The sequence below is a fragment of the Bubalus kerabau genome, chromosome 10, assembly GCF_029407905.1.
Source record: "Bubalus kerabau isolate K-KA32 ecotype Philippines breed swamp buffalo chromosome 10, PCC_UOA_SB_1v2, whole genome shotgun sequence".
Taxonomy (NCBI): Eukaryota; Metazoa; Chordata; class Mammalia; order Artiodactyla; family Bovidae; genus Bubalus; species Bubalus kerabau.
In genome coordinates, this window is record NC_073633.1 from 89,070,626 (window position 1) to 89,090,330 (window position 19,705).

The 19,705-nt window shown below is 51.6% G+C and overlaps 1 protein-coding gene and 1 long non-coding RNA gene across 4 annotated transcripts in view; one reads left to right on the top strand and one right to left on the bottom strand.

The window, feature by feature from the left end:
- The window catches only part of RGS6 (regulator of G protein signaling 6), a 622,410-nt gene extending 610,864 nt beyond the window's left edge, over positions 1 to 11,546 (top strand). For all 3 annotated transcript variants that reach the window (XM_055538549.1, XM_055538551.1, XM_055538550.1), the window contains one exon: positions 10,237 to 11,546. In XM_055538549.1, the coding sequence (XP_055394524.1) occupies positions 10,237 to 10,287 (51 nt within the window). In that variant the 3' untranslated portion in view covers positions 10,288 to 11,546. The remainder of the gene's footprint in view (positions 1 to 10,236) is intronic.
- On the bottom strand, positions 1,440 to 5,093 carry LOC129621760 (uncharacterized). Its single transcript, XR_008699673.1, has 3 exons — positions 5,003 to 5,093; positions 2,125 to 2,192; positions 1,440 to 1,572 (listed from the first exon to the last, which is right to left on the bottom strand). It is a non-coding gene; the product is annotated as an uncharacterized LOC129621760 (long non-coding RNA).
- Positions 11,547 to 19,705: the final 8,159 nt, after the last annotated feature.

A 19,705-nucleotide genomic window follows, 5' to 3' on the forward strand; every position in this document is an offset into this window, starting at 1 on the left:
GCTATTATTACTGTCTTATTTTTAAAGTCAACTCAGAGAGCTGGTTTCTCTGCTTTCCCTCAGAACAGGGGGACTGTGGTACCAAGCAGACCGGCTTCTGCCCTGTGGTCTATTTCCCAGGGCCCCTTTGCTCTTCCCAGGAAGCTGTAGGGCCCGGGGGCTTGTAGCAGCGTGGTGCCAGGACATGGGAGGGCCACCAGGGAAGCACTGCCTATGTTGCCAGGATCTGGCATTTGCTCCCGTCCCCTGAGGTGCAGGACCCTAAGAAGCCTCCTGCTTCCAGACCCAGACCAAAGCTAGTTCTCCCCTAGCAGAGCGTGAACTCCAGTTCTCCTGAGGTAGCGCCCTACATGACAGAGCCTCATTCCCAGAAACCCTCACCTCGTTGCTGGCTGCCCGGCTGGAGCCGCCCTGAGCCACGCAGCCTCCCGTGCGTGGTTGTTTCCTCTGCCAGATAAACAGAGGCTTCTCTTTTTTAAGTGCTGTACTACAAAGAGGGGTTGTCGGAGGAGTTAGGACCAAGTGGCTTTGAAATCCAGGGATGCCTTGAAATCCCTCGTAAACCAGCCCCAGAAACAGCACAGAAGCCATTTCCTCTGACATAAATGGCTTTGTCCTGAGGAAAATCGGGTTTATAGATGTCTCTTAAGGTAAATGCTTTAGATGGGCATCTTAGGAGTCTGAGGTAAAGCTCTACAGCCAAACACGTGGTTGCTTAGGAACCTTGCACGAGACGCTCTTGTAAGTGCCTGTGGTGTAAACACGCACATGGGCGTGTGCACGGCTGCGTACACCGGTGCATGTGCTGCCTGGCCGCTGCACGCTTCCGTGTCCAGTATATGGTGCGTGCGGCACACACGCGTCACACCTTCCTGTGCCTCCGCGCGTGGACCGCCTGCCCGCTGCTGCTGCTGCTGCCGCCGCTGCTGCCGCCGCTGCTGGGTGCACGTCTGGGCAGGGGCTCCCCTAAAGCCACCGGTCTTCACGGTTTCAGCTGGATAAGTTGTTCTTCACTTCCCTTCCTAAAAACACAATTGCCTAGTGCTGCTGGCGCAGAGTCAGAATGGCCGCTGCATTTCACCCCCGAGGCGGCTTCCTTCCAGCAGTGGGTGAGTGATCCCGGCGTCCGCACGCTCTAACCTTCCTTGGGGGCCTTCTGCAACAGAAGGTGCTCCCCAAACCAGAAGAGATGATCTGTGTGTCCATGGCCTCATCTCCACCCACCCCTCCTGTTCTCGCGCCCTAGTTCCATGGACGGTTAGCAGCATCCTTTTTTTGATGTTCCCTTTTTTTGTTTTTTTTTTACACTATAGTTTTTTGTTTTGTTTTTGTTTTTTTCTTCCTGAGAAGCAAGAGCCAAGGGCTCCAGAAGTGGCAGGGAGATGAGTCTGTTGTCCCAAAGGCAATGTTCAAATAATGTCTTTGGGTGCTGATCCTACCACTCATTCCTGGGCCCCTAGCAGAAATGCCCACTACCTTTGAAGATGCTTTTAAATCCAACAGCAGCATCCTTAAGCTTAGTCCCCACCTTATAGCTTCCATTACTCTTCATCTGTGGCCCAGGCCCAAGTCCTGTAGGAAACGGGAAAATCGCACCTTTCTACCTGCTAGACCACCAGAGGAGAAGAGGGCTAAGGAACCAACCTATCGCCTGTCCAGCATTGCAGGGACATGTGAAAAGGGTTCAGAGGGAAGTAAGAAGGTTCCCAGTGGCTAGGAATTCCATCAACCCAGAGATGTCTTGAAAAATGCTGCTTGACCTGTCCCCTGTTGCACTTTTTCAGATTAGGAATACCTGTCTGATAAATGCCCACCTAATTGCATTCCTGATAATAGGGAGGAGAGAGAAATGAGTCAGCCCTCTTTGCATATGCTTCTAAAAGAACCTGGACATCCCCAGAAAGATGATGCTTTGGGGCGGTGGGAGACAGTCAGCATGTTGACCACCTCTGCCTTCGAAACCCTGCCTTGGCAGCTGGCTTAACCAAGGACCCCAACCCATGGATGTGTTCTGCGTGAATGTGTTCACAGGAGATGAGACATGCCCTTAGGAGGGTGGGGTGCCCTTGATGTCCTCGTGGGTCCTGAGAAGAATCAAACGCACTGCCCAGACAGTGACCCCACCTGCTGTCTCATCCACTAAACTTCAGCAGCGCTCTCCCCTGTGGCCATAGTTGGGTTGCTTGAACTTCCTAGTTGGGAAAAAAGTAGAATCAAGTTGTTGCCAATAGCAACTGAACCATGTCCCTGTTCCTTGAGTCTTTTGGCTCTTGCCTAACTTGGAGTGAACCAACGCAGAGATGCCAAAGTACTGTTGAGGAGGAGGAGGAGAGGAAGAGGCAAGCCCGGAACCAGCTACAGGAAGGCATGCTACTGAGGGGCCTTGTGAACAGAATACCCGCCTCTGCTCCACCCCTGCGTCCACCGAGAACTTGGGGCAGGCTGCTTATAGAAAGAGCACCGGGGTTATTCAATCAGAGCTAGAGGAAGGAGATAAGAGATCCAGTACTAACAGAGGGGATTTCTCCTGCCTACGGAGAAAAACGCAGCAGGGAAAGTGGAAATGCACAACTTGGACAGGAGGCTGGGGAGTCTGTGCCTGGGCATCATGCCACCCATGTCGGGCACAGCTGCTGAGCCCTTGTCACTCTCGGCATCCCTCGTGCCTGTCCAGTGGCTGATTTGTCCCTGCACAGATGGGGACTGTGGAGGAAGTTCTCCCATCACCCACCAAAACTAACAGGTAGAGATCGAACTTTGCAGAAGAGCCCCAGAGGCGATGAGCGTGATAAGGGGACAGGAGTCAGGAGCACCAGGAACAGCAGCCAGGAAGGGCTTCCCCCAGCCAGCTTGCTGCAGGGATTCGTTTCTAACTGGAGTGAAGCATCTGCCTGCCCCTCCTTAGGAAAGGTGAACATCACACCTGCCTTTCTCCTCCCGGGACTGTTGCTATGGAGATCCCAGGGGCGTCAGCACCTGTAACACAAGGTCACAAGCAGAAGTGGCAGCCTCACTGGCCTGTCCAACAGCCACCGCTTTAAATCCATGAGCACCAAGCAGCAGTGAGCTGTGCCTCAGCTTAGTCCAGCAGCCAAAGTCAAAGGGAAGCCCGTCAGGCAGAGCAGAAATGTCCTGGATGCTCTCAAGTTTATGCCCAAGAGCTGAAGCTTCTTTCTCAGTGAGGCTGAGAAAATCACCTGCCCAGAGAGGTGGCCTGGTATGAGCGGGCCTGGAGGAGTCCCTAGTCCTGAGCATTCCCACCTCTCCCCTTCCTTGACAGTGATGGTCATGTACCAAGGAGACGGTGGATGGGACATCAAGGCCACTGACCAGCTGTATATGCTCAGGCTAGTAGCTCAACCTCATGTGTCCAGCAGGTGTTAAAGGGAGACCTAACTGGCAAGGATGCTGTGGACATGGGCGCAGGTGTCTGTCAAAGGCAGAGCGTACTTGACACACAACAGCTGCTCAATGTTTGATCAATGGATGGCCGTGGGTAACTGTCCTTGACAGCTAACCTGTGTCTCTTGTAAGGGGACCGTCCCCATGCTGCTATCATCAAGGTCTGGGCGAGTAGAATAGGAGGGCACTTGAAAAAGGAGGGAGCAAAGCCACCCTGTGCAAGAATAAAAAATTCAAACAGAAAGTCCCTGGGAGGTAGGGCATAGAGGTTGGTCCTCTCACATTTAGTTCAGACAGGAGGGCTGGCAACTTATAGTTGCTAAATTTTTAAAAATAAGTTAAAAAATAAAGCACTGCTAGTTGCCAATACGGAGTAGAGTGAGGTGTCTGAACCTGCTAATTGTTCCAGGAACATTTTGTGGGAATTGCTCTCAGCATGCGTGAGTCCAGAGACCCACCGTTGACATGAGAAAATGTGACTACTTATTTATATTACCATACATAAGACGGTGGGCTGTTACAGAAGAATCCATTGTTTTTATTTTGACCATATTCCTTACTTTTTAAATAGGTTTAATGTGCGGTGCTAGTGGTAAAGAACTTGTCTGCCAAAGCAGGAGATATAAGAAATGAGGTTCGGTCCCTGAGTCAGGAAGATCCCCTGGAGGAGGACATGGTGACCCACTCCAGTATACCTGCTGGAGAATCCCATGGACAGAGGAGCCTGGTGGGCTATAGTCCATAGGGTCACAAAGAGTCGGACATGACTGAAGCGACTTAGCATGCATGCACATTGTGTATTAATTCTTTATCCATTGAGTTTTTTTTTAATTAATTCAGTTTCAACCTATCTTTTGATTTGGGGACTTGTTGTTTTATATTTGTGGTATCTGATTTTTAAACAGTTGAATGAAGAAAATATTTTAAAACCAAATAAAATGCCCTTCAGCTCCTGAGAGAGATCAGAAAGCTTAGCAAGGACCCAGGAGTAACACAGACCCCAGGAGAGGATCTTGTCACAGGGGGGCTGCCCCTCCCCCTCCCCAGCCCCACCCCACTCCCACCGCCTCAAAGAGTGAGAAAGCCAAAGCAACCTCTCTTCCCCAGATGCTGCTCCAGCCTAGCTCTGCCATGGATCAGCTGTGGGTAACCGTTGGCTAGTTCCCACTTCATCTGCCCATCTTTCTGATGATGGGAGAGTCAAAGTGTTTTCAAAGGATTCTCTATCACATGTGGATTTTCCCACAATCCCCCGACAAAGCTTCTCAGCCCTAAACTATCCCGAGCAAATGGCACCCTCGCCCCAATTTTAACCATCATCGAGAAAGGAGATGCCACAGAATTCCTTACACTTCCTTTTGAAATCATCCCTTTTGCCTTGCTCAATGGAGAAGGGGCACCAGGGCGACCAAGCTCCAGGGAAGTCACCTAGGAAGTCCGGCAGGTCCTTGGCCTCCACCTCCTGATAAACGCAAGCCAGGACCTCTCCTTTCTACCCAGCTCTTAGTCAGGGGCTGACCGCTCTCCCCAGTGAGTCCCCTACAGACCTGCCACACGCACTCCTCGTTTATGGACTTGAGCATCAACTACTCATAGTTACCTTTCAGTCTCCTTGAAAGGACAGCGTATCTCTGGGGCCTCCCGCGTCTTGCCTGCTGAGGTCACCTCATAAGCCCTATTCAGCAAAACACCATTTTTCATTAGCAGGGATGAAAAACACCTGTGTGTCAGCACAAGGTGATCGGCCTGGATCGATGGAGACTAGAAATCATGTTCCAAATTAGTTCTATTGCAAGTTCTAGTTCCTCAAGCAGAGGAATCAGGGTTTCCCCCATACCGGAGGGGGAAGCGTTGAATTCAGCCAAAAGGCAAGGTTGCTGGGACAGCAACTGAAAAAGAGTAAGGGGTGGGGAGTTTCAAAGCAGAGATGTGATAGATGGATTATTTTTAATCTTTTTTTTTCTTTTGAGGCATAATTACATGTGGCAAAATCAATAGATCTGAAATGTATGGTTCAATGAATTTAACAAATGTATGTACCAGTGTAACCTACATCCCATCACCCTAGAAAGTTCCCTCATGCCCCTTTTCAGTCAATTACATCCCTCTGCCCTAGAGACAACCGAGGTTGATTTCCATCCCCCTTGTAGCCTGGGTTTGGACTTAGTGGACTTGCAATCTGTAACTGTGGTCTTAGGTCATCTGGACAAATCAGCAAGAAAATCTCATCAGCAGCTCAGATGTCTCCACTTTCTTAGTGCTGCAAACGGTCCTGCCCCTGAGCTGCCAGTGCTTGGCTCCTCTGTCCCCAGTTTGCCATCTGATCCCCCAGGGCTACCCTCTGAACCACAGCCCTTCTCCCAGTCAAAGAGGTTAGCACCTGTCTCCCAGGTAAGTGAGTGGTGAAGCTCTTGGTAATGGTGACGATGCATGCTTTGTTAATTAATACAGGGATGTGCAATGCACAGAGCCACGGCATGTCAAGCAGCATGTTGATTTTTACTGAAGCACCATACAAAAGGGAGCTCTTCCTTTTGTGCATTTCCTTTTAGAAACAAAGGATTCCATGACCACTTTCTTCCAGGCTTCTAGCCATCAAGATGGCTACAGAGCTGAAATGATTAGTAAGCGTGGAGGCTGGGAATTGAATGTGTGTGGGTGTTTGTGATCCCAGCCCTGAGCCCATGGTCCATGAAATTGAAGGATCCCAAATTCTATTGGATTAAACTTAGCCAAATGTCTCGAAGGTGAAAAGCGCTTTGTCTGAATGCAAAGCTTTGGTGTCTCTGGAATGTACCTTCTGCAGCTCAGTTCTTAATCACCGTATATTTTTTCACTTGGACAAAGGCTGCCGGCTAATAGCATTTTCAACCACCTTCAGCTGCTTCACTCAACTACGCCAAGGCCTCAGGCTGAGCTGGTAGCAGTTTCCTGGCACCGTGATCCATTCCCAACTGACCAGCATTGAGGAACAGCACACATTCACACCCTGAAAAAAACGCCTTCCCCCTGTAACTATGCAAGATGCCAGGCAGAGGCAGAATGACTGCTCTCCTCCCTCAGTGTCTCCTGCAAACCCATCCAAACTGGAGGATGGGGGTGAAGAGGAGGGAGGAAAGAGCCCTAGATGGTGCAGGGTGGGAACTCTCCTCTCTCTCTGGGCAGTGAAGGTAGCTGGGAGCTCCCAGCAAGCTCATAGCAGCACAGACCTCGAGGCAGCTCATCTCTGAACACCTCTGCTGTCAGATTTCACTTTGATCCCTGAAAATTTTAAGAACCTCAGCTCTTCAGAAGAGAGGCAGCTGCTAAGCCAGGGTGATTGCAGGATTTCTTTCCCCCAAGCCGGAAGGCAGGCATGTAGCCTTGCCTGCATCCTGCATGAGTAACCACCTTCCAGCCTCACCCGCGAGGTCACTGCCTAGTGAACAGATTGCAGTTGGGCTGGGCTGCCCCTGGGCCGCCCTGAACGCTCACGACCTCCTTTGGCAGCAGAACTGGCATTTGGTAAATGCACAGGTGCAAGAGCAGACAAGGGAGGCAAAAAATGCCAAGGAGCACCACCTGGATGGCTAGAGGTTGGGAACATTCTCCAGGCTGGTCAGCTGCACCCCACCCCTCACCCGTGAAGCCCCAAGCCCTGGAAGCAGCTGGGGGAGAGGAGGGGAAGGAGGGATGGGCTGGCCACAGGTCTTTGGAGTCAGAGCTGTGAGGCTGAGCTCCAGGACTTAGGCAGGAAGAGATTAATTAGCGCCTCCCAGCCCAGCCAGCTCTACAGAACAGGGAGGTGTGGAGGGTAGGGATCCTCAGGGCTAAATTCACCTCCAACAGACAGACACACAGTCATCCAGAAATAGAATCTCTAACCTCTCTCAGCCACAGCCCCCTTTCCAGCCAAAATGACCTCACTAATGAAAATGAAGCTGTAATGAGGATTCGGATGCCTGGTAAACCTTACCTTCTTTGTCTCTGGGCTTTTACCATACCCACTGGCAACAGACTGTTATAATTCAGAAGCTTTAGTGATCCCTTTTGTTCACAGCCACCAGGTAAATCAGAGCCATGAAGGCCATTGTATGGCAGACCTACAACATATATATTTGAGTACTCGATACGTAATGTGTGGCCCTGTTGGAGGAGGGATGGAAAGGGAAGGGAGGAGCTGGTATTTGGTGTGTGGATTCCACAGCAGTGAGCAGTACCCAAGAGGAAAGTGACCTTCCTTGGTGCATTTCCTGTGAGCAAGGATGGGCAAGGGTGAAAGGGACTAGGGAGGTTTGGTAGAGCCCCCCAGACTGGAGACCTCTGGACTCATCAGTCCCTATTTCCCTGTGCTTCCTGTCTTCAGGGGAGCTTCCCTGATGGCTCAGCAGTTAAGAATCCACCTGCAATGCAGGAGACACAGGAGACATGGTTTCAATCCCCGAATCAGGAAGATCCCCTGGAGGAGAAAATAGCAACCTGCTCCAGTATTCTTGCCTGGAAAATCCCAAGAACAGAGGAGCCTGGTGGGCTACAGTCCATGGGGTCACACAGAGTCAGACATGACTGAGCGACTGAGCAGACACGCACACACCTGCCTTCAGGCCTGCACGGAGAAGCCACGGTCCCAGGTGACCACCTGGATGAGAAATGCCTCCAACTCCGTGTAAGAAAGGGCAGTCAAAAGTCTCTGCTACATGTGTGCTTAGAACCAGGCTAGAGGGAGTCCTTGCAGATCAGCCTCTGCCACCTATAAGCTATTGTTGTACCCAACCCACTGCACACAGAGGAGTAGCCATCCTTCTTTTAGTGATTTGCAAGAACTGGCACTTGAAACACTCTAAGATTTTTTTTTTCAAATCTGATTTTAAAAATCCTTTAGCCCAGTATAAATGTATCTGGCTGCAGGCTAAGTTTAGTGTGTCTGAAGATTCAGATAAGGTTGCTGATGGGGAGATTGTGTGTGTGTGTGTGTGTGTGTGTGTGTGTGTGAAGACAGAGGAGGAAAAAAAATGAAAAGTGCTGTCCAATGAGCAAAAATGAGGAGTGAAAGGGGGGAAAACAGAGCAAAGGGGAGGTAGATGCAGACTGTCCAACTGTGCCTGAGGGTGTTTCCATTTCTGGACAAGCTCCCATCCATGCCATCGGAATTCTCAAAGTCAAGCTGGCACGTCCCTCCGTGGAGAGCTTAGCCAGATGACACATTGTCTTGTGTCCGGCAAACTCACAGCCCGTATTGTTCGTTTGTTGGAAATGCCCATTATCGGTCAATTCATCAATCAGCAGGTTTATTGAGTACCCTACCAGGCTTCACAAACCTGATCAATTTTTTCTAATTACATCCAGCGGACATGTAGCCAAGCCCAGTAAACAAGACGAGCCCTCACATCCCACTTGGAAATGAACATGAGGAATTGCCGGCCCTTGCAACCTCACGCTGCCAAACGCTGCAGCACATGCTGACGGGCGAGCGTGTGCTACCCTCGCAGATGGCGCTGGTGTCGCTGACCCACTGTCAATAATAAGATGAGTTCTGAGTGCTTTCTCAGACACAACAATCCATTTGCTTAGGTCCAGCCATACTCTCGTCTAGACCCCTCTCTAATGCTATGGATTTCAGTGGAGAGTGAGCAGGGGATGGGTTCAGACTATGGCCGGGAAACAAGCAGGGGACTGAGCCTTGCTCGTTGTCCTCCTGGTGTCCAGCCCCACATCAGAGGCTCCTCAGCTGCCTCCTTCTGGGCATGTGGACAACTGGCCTCTCACAGGGGGCCTCTATGCCCCATGTACAGTAAGTCTTTTTTTTTTTTTCTTCCCAAAAGAACAAGAACAGCTATGTAGTTTGTAAGTGAAGGGCTGGTAAGACTTCCTGAACTGGAGTCATCAAAGTCAGCCTCTGAGTAACATAGATGGAGACCAACATAGGAGAGCGTTGCCCTGTGTCCTGTAGCCCAGGCCCCAAACCTTGGCGGATACCCCCAGACCTTCCCAGTCCCAGAACTGGTCATCAAGAGGCCCCAAGGAGAGGGAATTCCTTGGGGATCCAGGGATTAGGACTCCGTGGTTCCACTGAGGCAAGGTGGTGGGGGGGGGGGTGCCTGGATTCAATCCCTGGTCAGGGAACTAAGATCCTACAAACTGCATAGTGCAGCCAAAATAAGTAAAAAATTAAGTTTCGATTAAAAAAAAAAAAAAAAGGATCAGGGGCTTTCCTAGGGTCTGATAGCTAAGCGTCCATGCTCCCAATGCAGGGGGCCCAGGTTCAATGCCTGGTTAGGGAACTATTAATAGATTCCACATACTGCAACCAAGAGCCGAATGAAAAATAAATTTTAAAAAAAATTTTAAAGAAGGGATCCAAGGAGAGCTCAATCCTGCATTTCAAATAGAATTCCTTCTTTCTTCTTCAGACTAGTTAATTCATTAGTTCCAAGTCACCCAGATCCTTAGCCATCATCTGCTTGGGTCAATCTGACCCCTGAGTCTTAGTAGTCCCCCGGCCAACCTTTCCTTCCTCACTTGGATTAAATCAAGTTCAGAGGCAGCTCACAGGCATTAAGAGATACTCCAAGGGTTGAAATCCCTGGCTGGGGAAAGTAAAATCCCCACACACTCAGAAGAGGACCGACAGCACACCCTCACCCTCTAACCTGGCCCCTGAGTGCTGGTTGTCCAACTGTCTGTGGTTAAGGCTCCCAAACCTGGAGATCAGAGGGGTTGGTGAGCTAAGTGGTTTCGCCTCCGTGGCTCATGCAACAATTAACCCACCTGTCTGGCTCTCTGTGTCTGTCCTGTGCGTGCGTGTGTGCGTGCGTGCGTGCCTGCCTGTGGTGCCCTCTGTCGCTGTCTCCGCAGGGAAAGTCACTGGCGGGCAAGCGCCTCACCGGCCTGATGCAGTCCTCCTGACGGTCCCCGCCGCAGGGCCCGGGCCCGAGGACCACGCGGGCAGCCGGCGGCGCTCCACGTCCGCGGACAGAGCATCCCTGCGGGGAGATTTGGTCACTGTGAAGGAGAAGGAGTGAGGGCCGGGCCAAGGTGGGGAGACGCGGAGCGTGAGCCAGAGGGAGGCCAGAGAGAGCCCTCGGAGGCTGGGGTCGGCGGGGCAGAGGCCCCTGTTTACAACCCCGTCTCCTTGTACAGTCGTGCGCCGATGCCTCGCTCTGTAGGAGGCCCCAGTCCCTCACGTGTTCTGGGGAGAGCGCCCGGCTGGGCTCCTGCCGTGACTGTCCCCTGAGGTTCCATTCTATCATCACTCCTCCCCGCTGTCTGGGGGATCACACCTTCCAGCAAACTCGAACTCGAGAGGACCCGCCACCCCCAAGCACATTCAGTATTACAACCCACCGCCTGTGGTGCGCCCACGGCGCCCGCCCCAGTCACACCACTGTGTCCCAGCTGCCTCCCGCCTGCCCCATCGCTGCGGCCACCGGGCTGCCCTCACACCACGGCCCCGCCCCCCCAAATCACACCGTCAGCACTGAGCCACCTCGTGGATCGCAGCACTTCACGTTCTTCCAACCCCCTTTGAGGCCACCTTCAAAGGGGTCGCCACAAGGCACTGGCGGCTGCCCCCTCTCCCATCAACCGTCTTGAGGATCCAACACCAGAGGAGGCGCTGATGTCAATGAAAGAGCTTGTGGTTTAACGGCCCTGAAGGTCCTGACCATCTTTTAAAATTTTTGATCATTTTGTAATTTATTCTGTTGCAGCCCCTCACTCCTTGGTGTGTCCCCGCGTGTCTTACTTAAAATAAATGTGGCGGTGAACTTGGGGGCCCTTGGGATCCTCCCCTCTGACAGCCCCACGTGGGAGCTGGGGGATTCAGGCTGGGAGTCCTCGGTGTGGCCGGGCCCCCGGGGCCAGGTCTCAGTTGTGTCTGAAGCCGGGGCAGAATCTGTGCCCAGGGGGGAGGCCAGGACCCATTGGTCCTCCGATGGCCTAGCAAAGGCACTGTCCTCCACAATGTCCGTGATCATGGAGAAACGCAAGCACAGAGCTCAGCCTGCAAACACCTACATAAGATCCACTTGTGTGTGTCAGAACGACCATCTGCCAACTTGGCGGCGAGGGAGTCATGCAGAGCACGGAGTCAGGTGCCTGGCGCACTGTAGGTGCTTGGCAAATGGTAGCTATTACTCTCATTGTTGTCACTGTCATTATTGTGACTCCCATGAGCCCTCGGACAGAGCGGTATAAGCCACTTGCTTTTGAATTCAGACACTCACCCACCCCACCCCTATACCCTCCCCCCCCCCCCCCACTACTATGACCATCTTCCTTTGATGTATCTTGGCCAGAGGTAGAAAATATCCTTTGGGAGTGTATAAACAGCAAACACAGAAGCAAAACAGCGATCACTGGTATTTCTTTACTTACGTGGGCAGATTCACCAGCTGGTGAGTCTCATAAGCTTGTTTGCAGGCACTGCCTCCTGGGTGTTCCCCTAGGACCACCTTTCCAAGCCCACCTTTGTGCTGTGTCCCCAGGGCACCAGCTTCCATCCCTCACAGCAGGGCCACCGAGGGCATGAGGGGTCGTGATCATGGTGGCACCCCAGCGGATTCTTGAGCCCCCCGCCTCAGTTTCCCCCATGGCAGTAGTTGGTCTCTTTTAGAAGTACAGTGGAAATTAGAGACATTCTGTTTCATCCTCAGAGTGTCTCCAAGGGGGTGCTATACACCCAGGTTCCTGGCAGACACTCCCCGCAACCCTTGCTCGTTCCAGGAGACCTGGACACAAAACCAGGCACCTGGCAGATACCGAGCAACTGCTTGATGAGGAAATGAGTTCCCTGAAGCCTTTTCCCATGTTATGGGGTCTGCTGACCCCCTCCTCTCTTCATCACATGTTTTTGAATCCCCTTGCTTTTCATACCGATCTCCTGTTGCTCAGGCTCCCCTGCACCCAACATTGCCCCAAGGAAGCAGCTCCTGCCAAGGTGCCCCACCCATGCTGACACTGATGCACAGGGTCTGTGGATACTGGCAGTTCTAGAGCAGCAGGTCCCTCTGTGCCCTTAGTTATCCCGGGCAAGATCCTGGCTGCCTCCTGTCCTTCCTCCTGGCTGCAGTCAGGGCCCAGGTGGTCTCCCTGGCCAGGACATTGGTGCCACCCAGCTGAGGTTCCTGAGGCTTCGCCTACCCTGGAGCTCCCCAGAAGGGTCAGAGGCAGGCGGACTGCAGCCCTGAGAAGGAGCGGGCTGAGGGCATCCTGACACCTCTGGGGACATCCCGCAGGCTCAATAGACGTGAAGGCAATTTCGGATGCATTCAAACCCAGAGCAATAACCCCCTCATCCTGCCTCCCAACCAAGGCACACTCTGTCTTGTGACGACCATCACATGCCACCCCCCCCCCAGCAGGTCACACCCAGAAAGGGGGGAGAGAACAGGATTGTGCCACCCAAGTTGGCTAATCCAAGGGCAGCCTACTCGACCTACTCACATAGGCTGGGCACTTAGTCCAAGGGCAGTCTACCATGCAGACCTTAGAATGCAACTACATTTAGAAAAAGTTTCCCAGGTGGCGCTAGGTAAAGAACCCAGGCAGTTAAAGAACCTGCCTGCCAGTGCAGGAGACAGAGACACGAGTTCAATCCCTGGGTTGGGAAGATCCCCTGGAGGAGGGCCTGGCAACCCACTCCAGTATTCTTGCCTGAAAATCCCACGGACAGAGAAGCCTGGAAGGCCATAGTCCATAGGGTTGCACAGAGTGGGACACAACTGAAGCAACTTAGCACACACACTTGGAAAATCTGGTCTTGGCCAGTTCCCCACTGGCTTGGTTGACACAACCAAAAATTCAGACCTAGATTAAACTTTTGAAGGAGTTCAGTTCAATCACTCAGTCATGTCCAACTCTTTGTGACACCATGGACTGCAGCACGCCAGGCTTCCCTGTCCATCACCAACTCCTGGAGGTTCTGTAGCAAAACAAACTTCGCTTTTTTTTGCCCTGTCTTGCCTTAGGTGCCCTGACTGGGCATGGTTTCTGGGTCTGGAACTGTTCCTGATTTGAGCTCACAGGGCAGATACCATGTCAGCAGCCCCACAGCCAAAGCATCAGGGCCGTCTTAGAAGTGACCACCCACCCGTTGGGGCAGACACATAGGCGCCAGACACTGGGCATCTGACTAACATAGAATTTGCCTGTATGGGAAGAGTCAAGCTTGTAGATTGGCATGGATAAATGCCCAGCAGCAGCCACAGGGCCTGAGCAGAGCAGCAGGAGCTGTCTGGTCAGAGGAGAGAGCTTCTGCTTTTCCAGGAAGGGATGCTCTGTCCTGCTGGGAAGGGGTTGCTATGCCCCAGGAATTTAGCAAAGCTGAGCCCACCAGGGCCATCAGAGGCACTGTGCTCCAGGGCCACCCCTTCCAAGGGTACAGGCCAGCACCTGGGAGGGACCTCTTAGCACTCCAAGTTGCTTCTCTGAGCAGTGAATCACATGGGGACGTGCTCTGGGGGCCTTCCCTGTAGCGAGGTTCCTGGTGTGTTCAAACTACCTCACCAACAGGGCGTGACCCAGGAGCCTACCACCCATCTGGCTCCTCGGTTGGTTGTAGAAGTTGATGTTTTTCCTAAACTGCACCCCTCTCATGATGCTTCAAGTGCATGGGCTTCAAAAGCCGCCACTAGGAAGTTGTCCCAAAAGCCCAGAAAAGACTGAGCGCTGCTGGTCTTTGAGTCTGCAAGAGAGATCTTCCAGCAAAGTCCAGGAGCTGAAAAGTCCTGGGGGGGAAGTAACATGTCACCACCCCCCAAAGGGGCTGGCTGAGCTGAGTATGTAGCAAGGACCGTGTGTGGCACAGTCCAATTGTGGCCAAATGAATCCCTGAGAACTCACCACAGGGCCCTCTGAAGAGAGGGCTGTGCTCATGTAACCATGGCAACGGCAGATGCCAGCAGTCTACTCCTTAGCACCACCCACTGATAAGGCAGCCCCCCTGGGCACAGCCCAGGGGCCATAACGTAGCAAAGTAGCAAATGTAGCAATAAGGGGCCCAGGCCGTAAAGGGACAGGGTCCACACGACCCGGCCTTGGCCCTCCCCTAAGTCCCTCCTGAGGGCTCAAAGCCAGCTGCTGTCAGCTGTCCAAGGAGGGAGGCCCTGCGCCCCGCCAAGCGTGCCCAGTCTATATTCTCTGCCCACTCACCGCATGATCACGGACACGTCGGCATGGCCTTCTCATAGTGCATGTGGTTCTCATTAGTTTATTTTTCTGGAATTTGGGGATTGGACCCCAGAACCAAACATGCTGCTACCGTCTACAAATAAATGACTTGAACCCACTATAACCAGTTAACTCTGTGTGGCTCCTTGGTTTGGGGGTTTGTCGGGCAGGATTTACCGCTAGAAAAAATATCTACCCCCCCTCCCCACTCCCTCCCGCCCCCTCCAACACACACACAGCTTGTTTCCCCCTCACTCCCAAGCAGGATGCTGAGAAGCTCTAGGGTGGGGAATACCTCCTAGTAGGTTAGGACAACTGTTTCACGGGAAGGCTAAAATGCCCCTGACTCTGTCGGGGTGTCCTTGGCTGTGTGGTCTCTATGCCCCATTGTCTGGGCCCGACCATAAATCCCAGGGGCCTGGTGAGCATCAGCAGTGGCCATTGCTGACTTTCAGTGGCCAATCTGACTTTCTTAACTGACGTCCCAAGATGGAAGTCTGTTACACACAGATGGGGATCTTTACAGGGAGTCTTGGTTTCCTGAGCGACCAACAATCTCATCTTCCACTCACACCGAAGCTACAGGACTCTGAGAACCTGAAGTCAGGCTGACAAGGGGAGGAAGAGAAGGAGGTATAAAAAGGAACCACGGTACTGCAATTCTTTAATGATGAGGCTGGCACCTGCCAGTTTGCTTCATGGCAGAAACTCTGCTCCTGAAAGTAGAAATGATCTCGGAAGTGTGGGAATGGGTCTCCCGTGCCATTGGCATGGGAAACAAACTTGTCTCCCAACCCCTGAGTCATCTCCCAGAGCAAGACTTCCTGCCCTACAAGGTCAAGACCAAGGTCACACCTGCAACAGCCCCTACAGTGCCAGGCGTGTAGCAGACCCCACTACAGGTCCCGGCCCTGCCACAAAACAGCCATACTTCCCTGTCCTCCCTGATCGTGTCCATCTCCTCCAGAAAACTAGAACGCCTCCTTCCCAGCCCAGCCCTCTGGCTTATTTCCAGATCTTTGTTCAGCAACCTGTCACTGCACACACTCCCACTGACCACCAAGGACAGAGGTCTGCTTGAGGTCCAAGGTGGAGGTGGGCATTTGGGGCTGCCCGTTACAGCACTAAGAGCTGTGCCCACCCACGATTTTCTGGCTTTCCCCTTGAGTGCTTCCTCTCTCCCCACATCCTTTGGGGGACTTCTGGCTGAAAGGGCATGACGCTGTCCCTTCCCTTGGTTGTTGCTCAGTCACTAAGGTGTGTCCGACTGTGACCCCATGGGCTGCAGCACGCCAGGCTTCCCAGTCCTTCATTATTTCCCTGAGTTTGCTCAGACTCATGTCTGGACTCCTGGTCCCCTTCCCTGGGCTTCCTTTCAGTATTCACAGTGAGGGGTTATAGGATATTTCCCCAACCTGCACAGCGCAGGGCAAGCCACCCAGGCCAACGAGAGGCTGCTGGCTCTGGCTTGTTTTCAAGAGGCTTCGAGTGGGGTGTGTTCCCCAGTGAGAGCGCCCTCTGGCCTGGAGCTCTCTGTGAGGCTCCTAGCCCTTAAGGCAGGTCTCTATGCTCTCAGAGACTTGGGCTGGCCCAGCCCCATCTGGTTTATTTCAGCAAAGCGAGTAACATCTCCTGATGGCAGCTGCTGGGACACACACCTCAGTCTGAACACTGGTTTCCTTCATTGTAAACCAGGGAGAAGCATTTCAGAATCCTGTGGTAGTCATGAATTAATGTAGAGCACTTTGCCTATGCCTGGTACATGGTAAGTACTCATGAAATGAGTGCTGGTATGAACTGTTGCTGCATCTGAGAGATGCTCTGGGAGGCAGAGGCGGTGAAGGTGGAGGGCCTTTGCAACCCCCTGCTAGGCAGCTTCCTAGCCCTTCTTGCAGAGAAGGGTGTGGGTTTTGTTTGCCTGTGCAGGAGTGGTCTCTCTCTGCCTGTGACAGGCCCCTCGCTCTCTTCTTCCCAGAGAGGGCCTTGTTTCCTCACTGTGTGTAACCTGAAGGGCCTCAATCAGTAATCCCACATTAGGCCTCAGTAAATAGCAGGGCAGAGACGTGGGGGTGAAGGGGAGAGGGTTTGGGGAGCATTGGGGTGGGGAGGCTTCCTTCTGCAGGCCCTGGAGGAAAACGGAAGTGGAAGTGTGAGTTCACCATCTGCACTCCTGCTTGTCTGACAAGCCTCCGTGGCTGCTTCACTGGCATTTGGATTCTGAGCTCTTGTTCAGAAATATTCCATTTTGTGGTGCTTACTCAGACTTCAGGGACTTCCCAGCTGGCTCAGTGGTTAAGAGTCCTCCCGCCAATGCAGGAGATGCAGGTTCGATCCCTGGGTTGGGAAGATCCCCTGGAGAAGGAAATGGCAACCCACTCCAATATCCTTGTCTGGGAAATCTCATGATTAGAGGAGCCTGGCAGGCTACAGTCCACAGGGTTGCAAAAAGTAGGACATGATTTAGTGACTAAATGGCAACAACAACAACTCAGACCTTGGACCTAGGATGAGTGACTGGCCAATGCCTCCATCCTCAGAGAACATCCATCAGCCGCATGGACACACCTACCTCCCAGAGGAAGGGCCTTATTCCTAAAACGGCCCACCACACCAACACAGCCTGTTTTCCCTCTTTCTCCCATTAAGGCAATGAAGACTCTTGAGTTGGAGAGGAGGAGGTGGGATCAGGGAAACGTTTAAAAACTAGAGGAGGCCCTGGGTATCTCTTGCTGCCCCCGTTCCCATGACCACACCCATAGTACAGAATCAGTGAGTATCAGCACTGAGAGTTCCTTGGAGATTTTCTAGTCTAAATGTGAGTGTGTGTATGTGTGCATGAGTGTGTGTATATGCGTGTGAGTGTATGCATGTGTGTTTTACATTTTGATTGTTTATTGAAGTATAATTACACACAATAAAATTCACCCTTTTTTAGATATAGTTACAAGTTTTGACCAATTTATACAGTGATGTAACTAACCACCAGCCCCAAATCCAGAGAGTAATTCTATCATCCCCCAAAATTCCTTCATGGTTAATCCCCTCTCCCCAACCCCATCCCTGGCAGCTATTGATCTATTTTCTGATCCTGTAGTTCACCTCTTTCAGGAAGACCCATGAAGAGGGTCAGACAGTATTGGCTTCTTGTGTCTGGCTTGTGTCACTTTGCACAATTCACGTTATTGCCTAGATCAGTAGTACATTCCTCAATGTTCTGTTTTTATCCATGAAGAAACTGAGGCCCAGGGAACTTCCCTGGTGATCCAGTGGCTTGGACTCTACTTCCCCAATGCAGGGGGCCCAGGTTCGCTCCCTGATCAGGGAACGAGATCCCACAAGTTGCTGCTAAGAGCACGAATGCCACAACTAAAGATCGCACGAAGATGGGAGATCCCTTGTGCCATATCTGAGACCTGGTGTGGCCAAATAAATAAATATTGAAAATAAAAAAGAATGAAATGGAGGCCCAGAGAGGCAAGGCCAAGAGAAGGTGGAAGATCCAGGCCTGCTGTCCAGGCCCTCACTGCCATCCGCCCCTCAGGCCCCTTGGACACGATTTCTTCAGTAAAAAAATCATCTCTTTAATCCCTCAAAGTCCATGAGCCCCTATATGAGGAAGCACATGATCCCAGGACCCGCACCATGAGGACAATGCATAATTCCTCACCTAACAGAAGCAACTTAGTGCTAAGTCACTTTAGTCGTGTCTCTTTGCGACCCCATGAACTATAGCCTGCTAGGCTCCTCTGTCCATGGAATTATCCAGGCAAGAATACTGGAATAGGTTGCCATTTCCTCCTTCAAAAGAAGCAGCTTCAGTTCAGTTCAGTTCAGTCGCTCAGTCGTGTCCGACTCTTTGTGACCCCATGGACCACAGCATGCCAGGCCTCCCTGTCCATCACCAGCTTGGAAACAAAGGGAAGCAATAGTACATATTGGAGCCAGGCACCATTGATTCACTGAGCAAGAAGTGCTTCATGGACCTTCTGCCTGCATGCATGCTTAGGCACTCAGCTCAGTTGTCCAACTCTTTGCAATCCTTTGGACTGTAGCCTGCCAGGATCCTCTGTCCATGGGATTCTCTAGGCAAGAATGCTGGAGTGAGTTGCCATGCCCTCCTCCAAAAATCTTCCTGACCCAGGGATGGAACTTGAATCTCCTGTGTCTGCTGCATTGCAGGAGGATTCTTTGCCTGCTGAGCCATCAGGGAAGACCCTCATAGATCCCCTACCAGCAGGCAAAAGATCTCTATAGACATTCCTCTGAAAAAGATATACAAATGGCCAACCAGTATCATGAAAAGAAAAACTCAGCCTCATTAGCCATCAGAGAAATGGAAATCAAAAACACAATGAGATGCCACTTGGCACCCACTAAGATGGCTATAACTAAAGAGACAGATATAACAAATGTTGATGAGGGTGTGGAGAAATTGGAGTTCTCATAGACTGCTGGTGGGAATGTAAAATGCTGCAGCCACTTAAGAAAAGTCTGGCAATTCCTCAAAAAGATAAACATGGAGTTGCCATGTGACCCAGCAGTTCCACTCCTAAGTATGTACCTCGGAGAAAAAACTATAGCTATACAAAAATTTGAAGACTAATGTTCATAGTAGCGTTATTTATAATGACCAAAAAATTAGAAGTAATATAAATTGATAAATGTCAATTGATAAATGCATAAACAAAATGTGACACATCCATACAAGGGAGTATTATTTGGCTATAAAAAGGAATGCAGTACCAATACATAATACAGTGTGAATGAGCCTTGAAAAACATGCTAAGAAAAAGCCAGTCACCAAAGACAATTTCATTTAGATGGAATGTGCGGAATAGAGCAATCTATAGATACAGGAAGTAGATTTGTGATTGCCTAGGTTTGGGGGGCGGGTGGTGGTCACTGCTAATGGGTATGGGGTTTCTATTAGGGGTAATGAAATGTTCTAGAATTGATTGTGGTGAGGTTTGCACAACTCCAACTCTGTGAATATACTAAAGACAATTGACTTACACACTTAATTGAGTGAATTCTATGGTATGTGAATCATATTCCAGTAAAGCTACTGGGGGAGGAGGGGTGGGGAGGAGAGGAAGGGAAGGAGGAACAAAGGGAGGTGAAATAGCTGTAGACCAGGAAGAGATCCAAGCCTGGT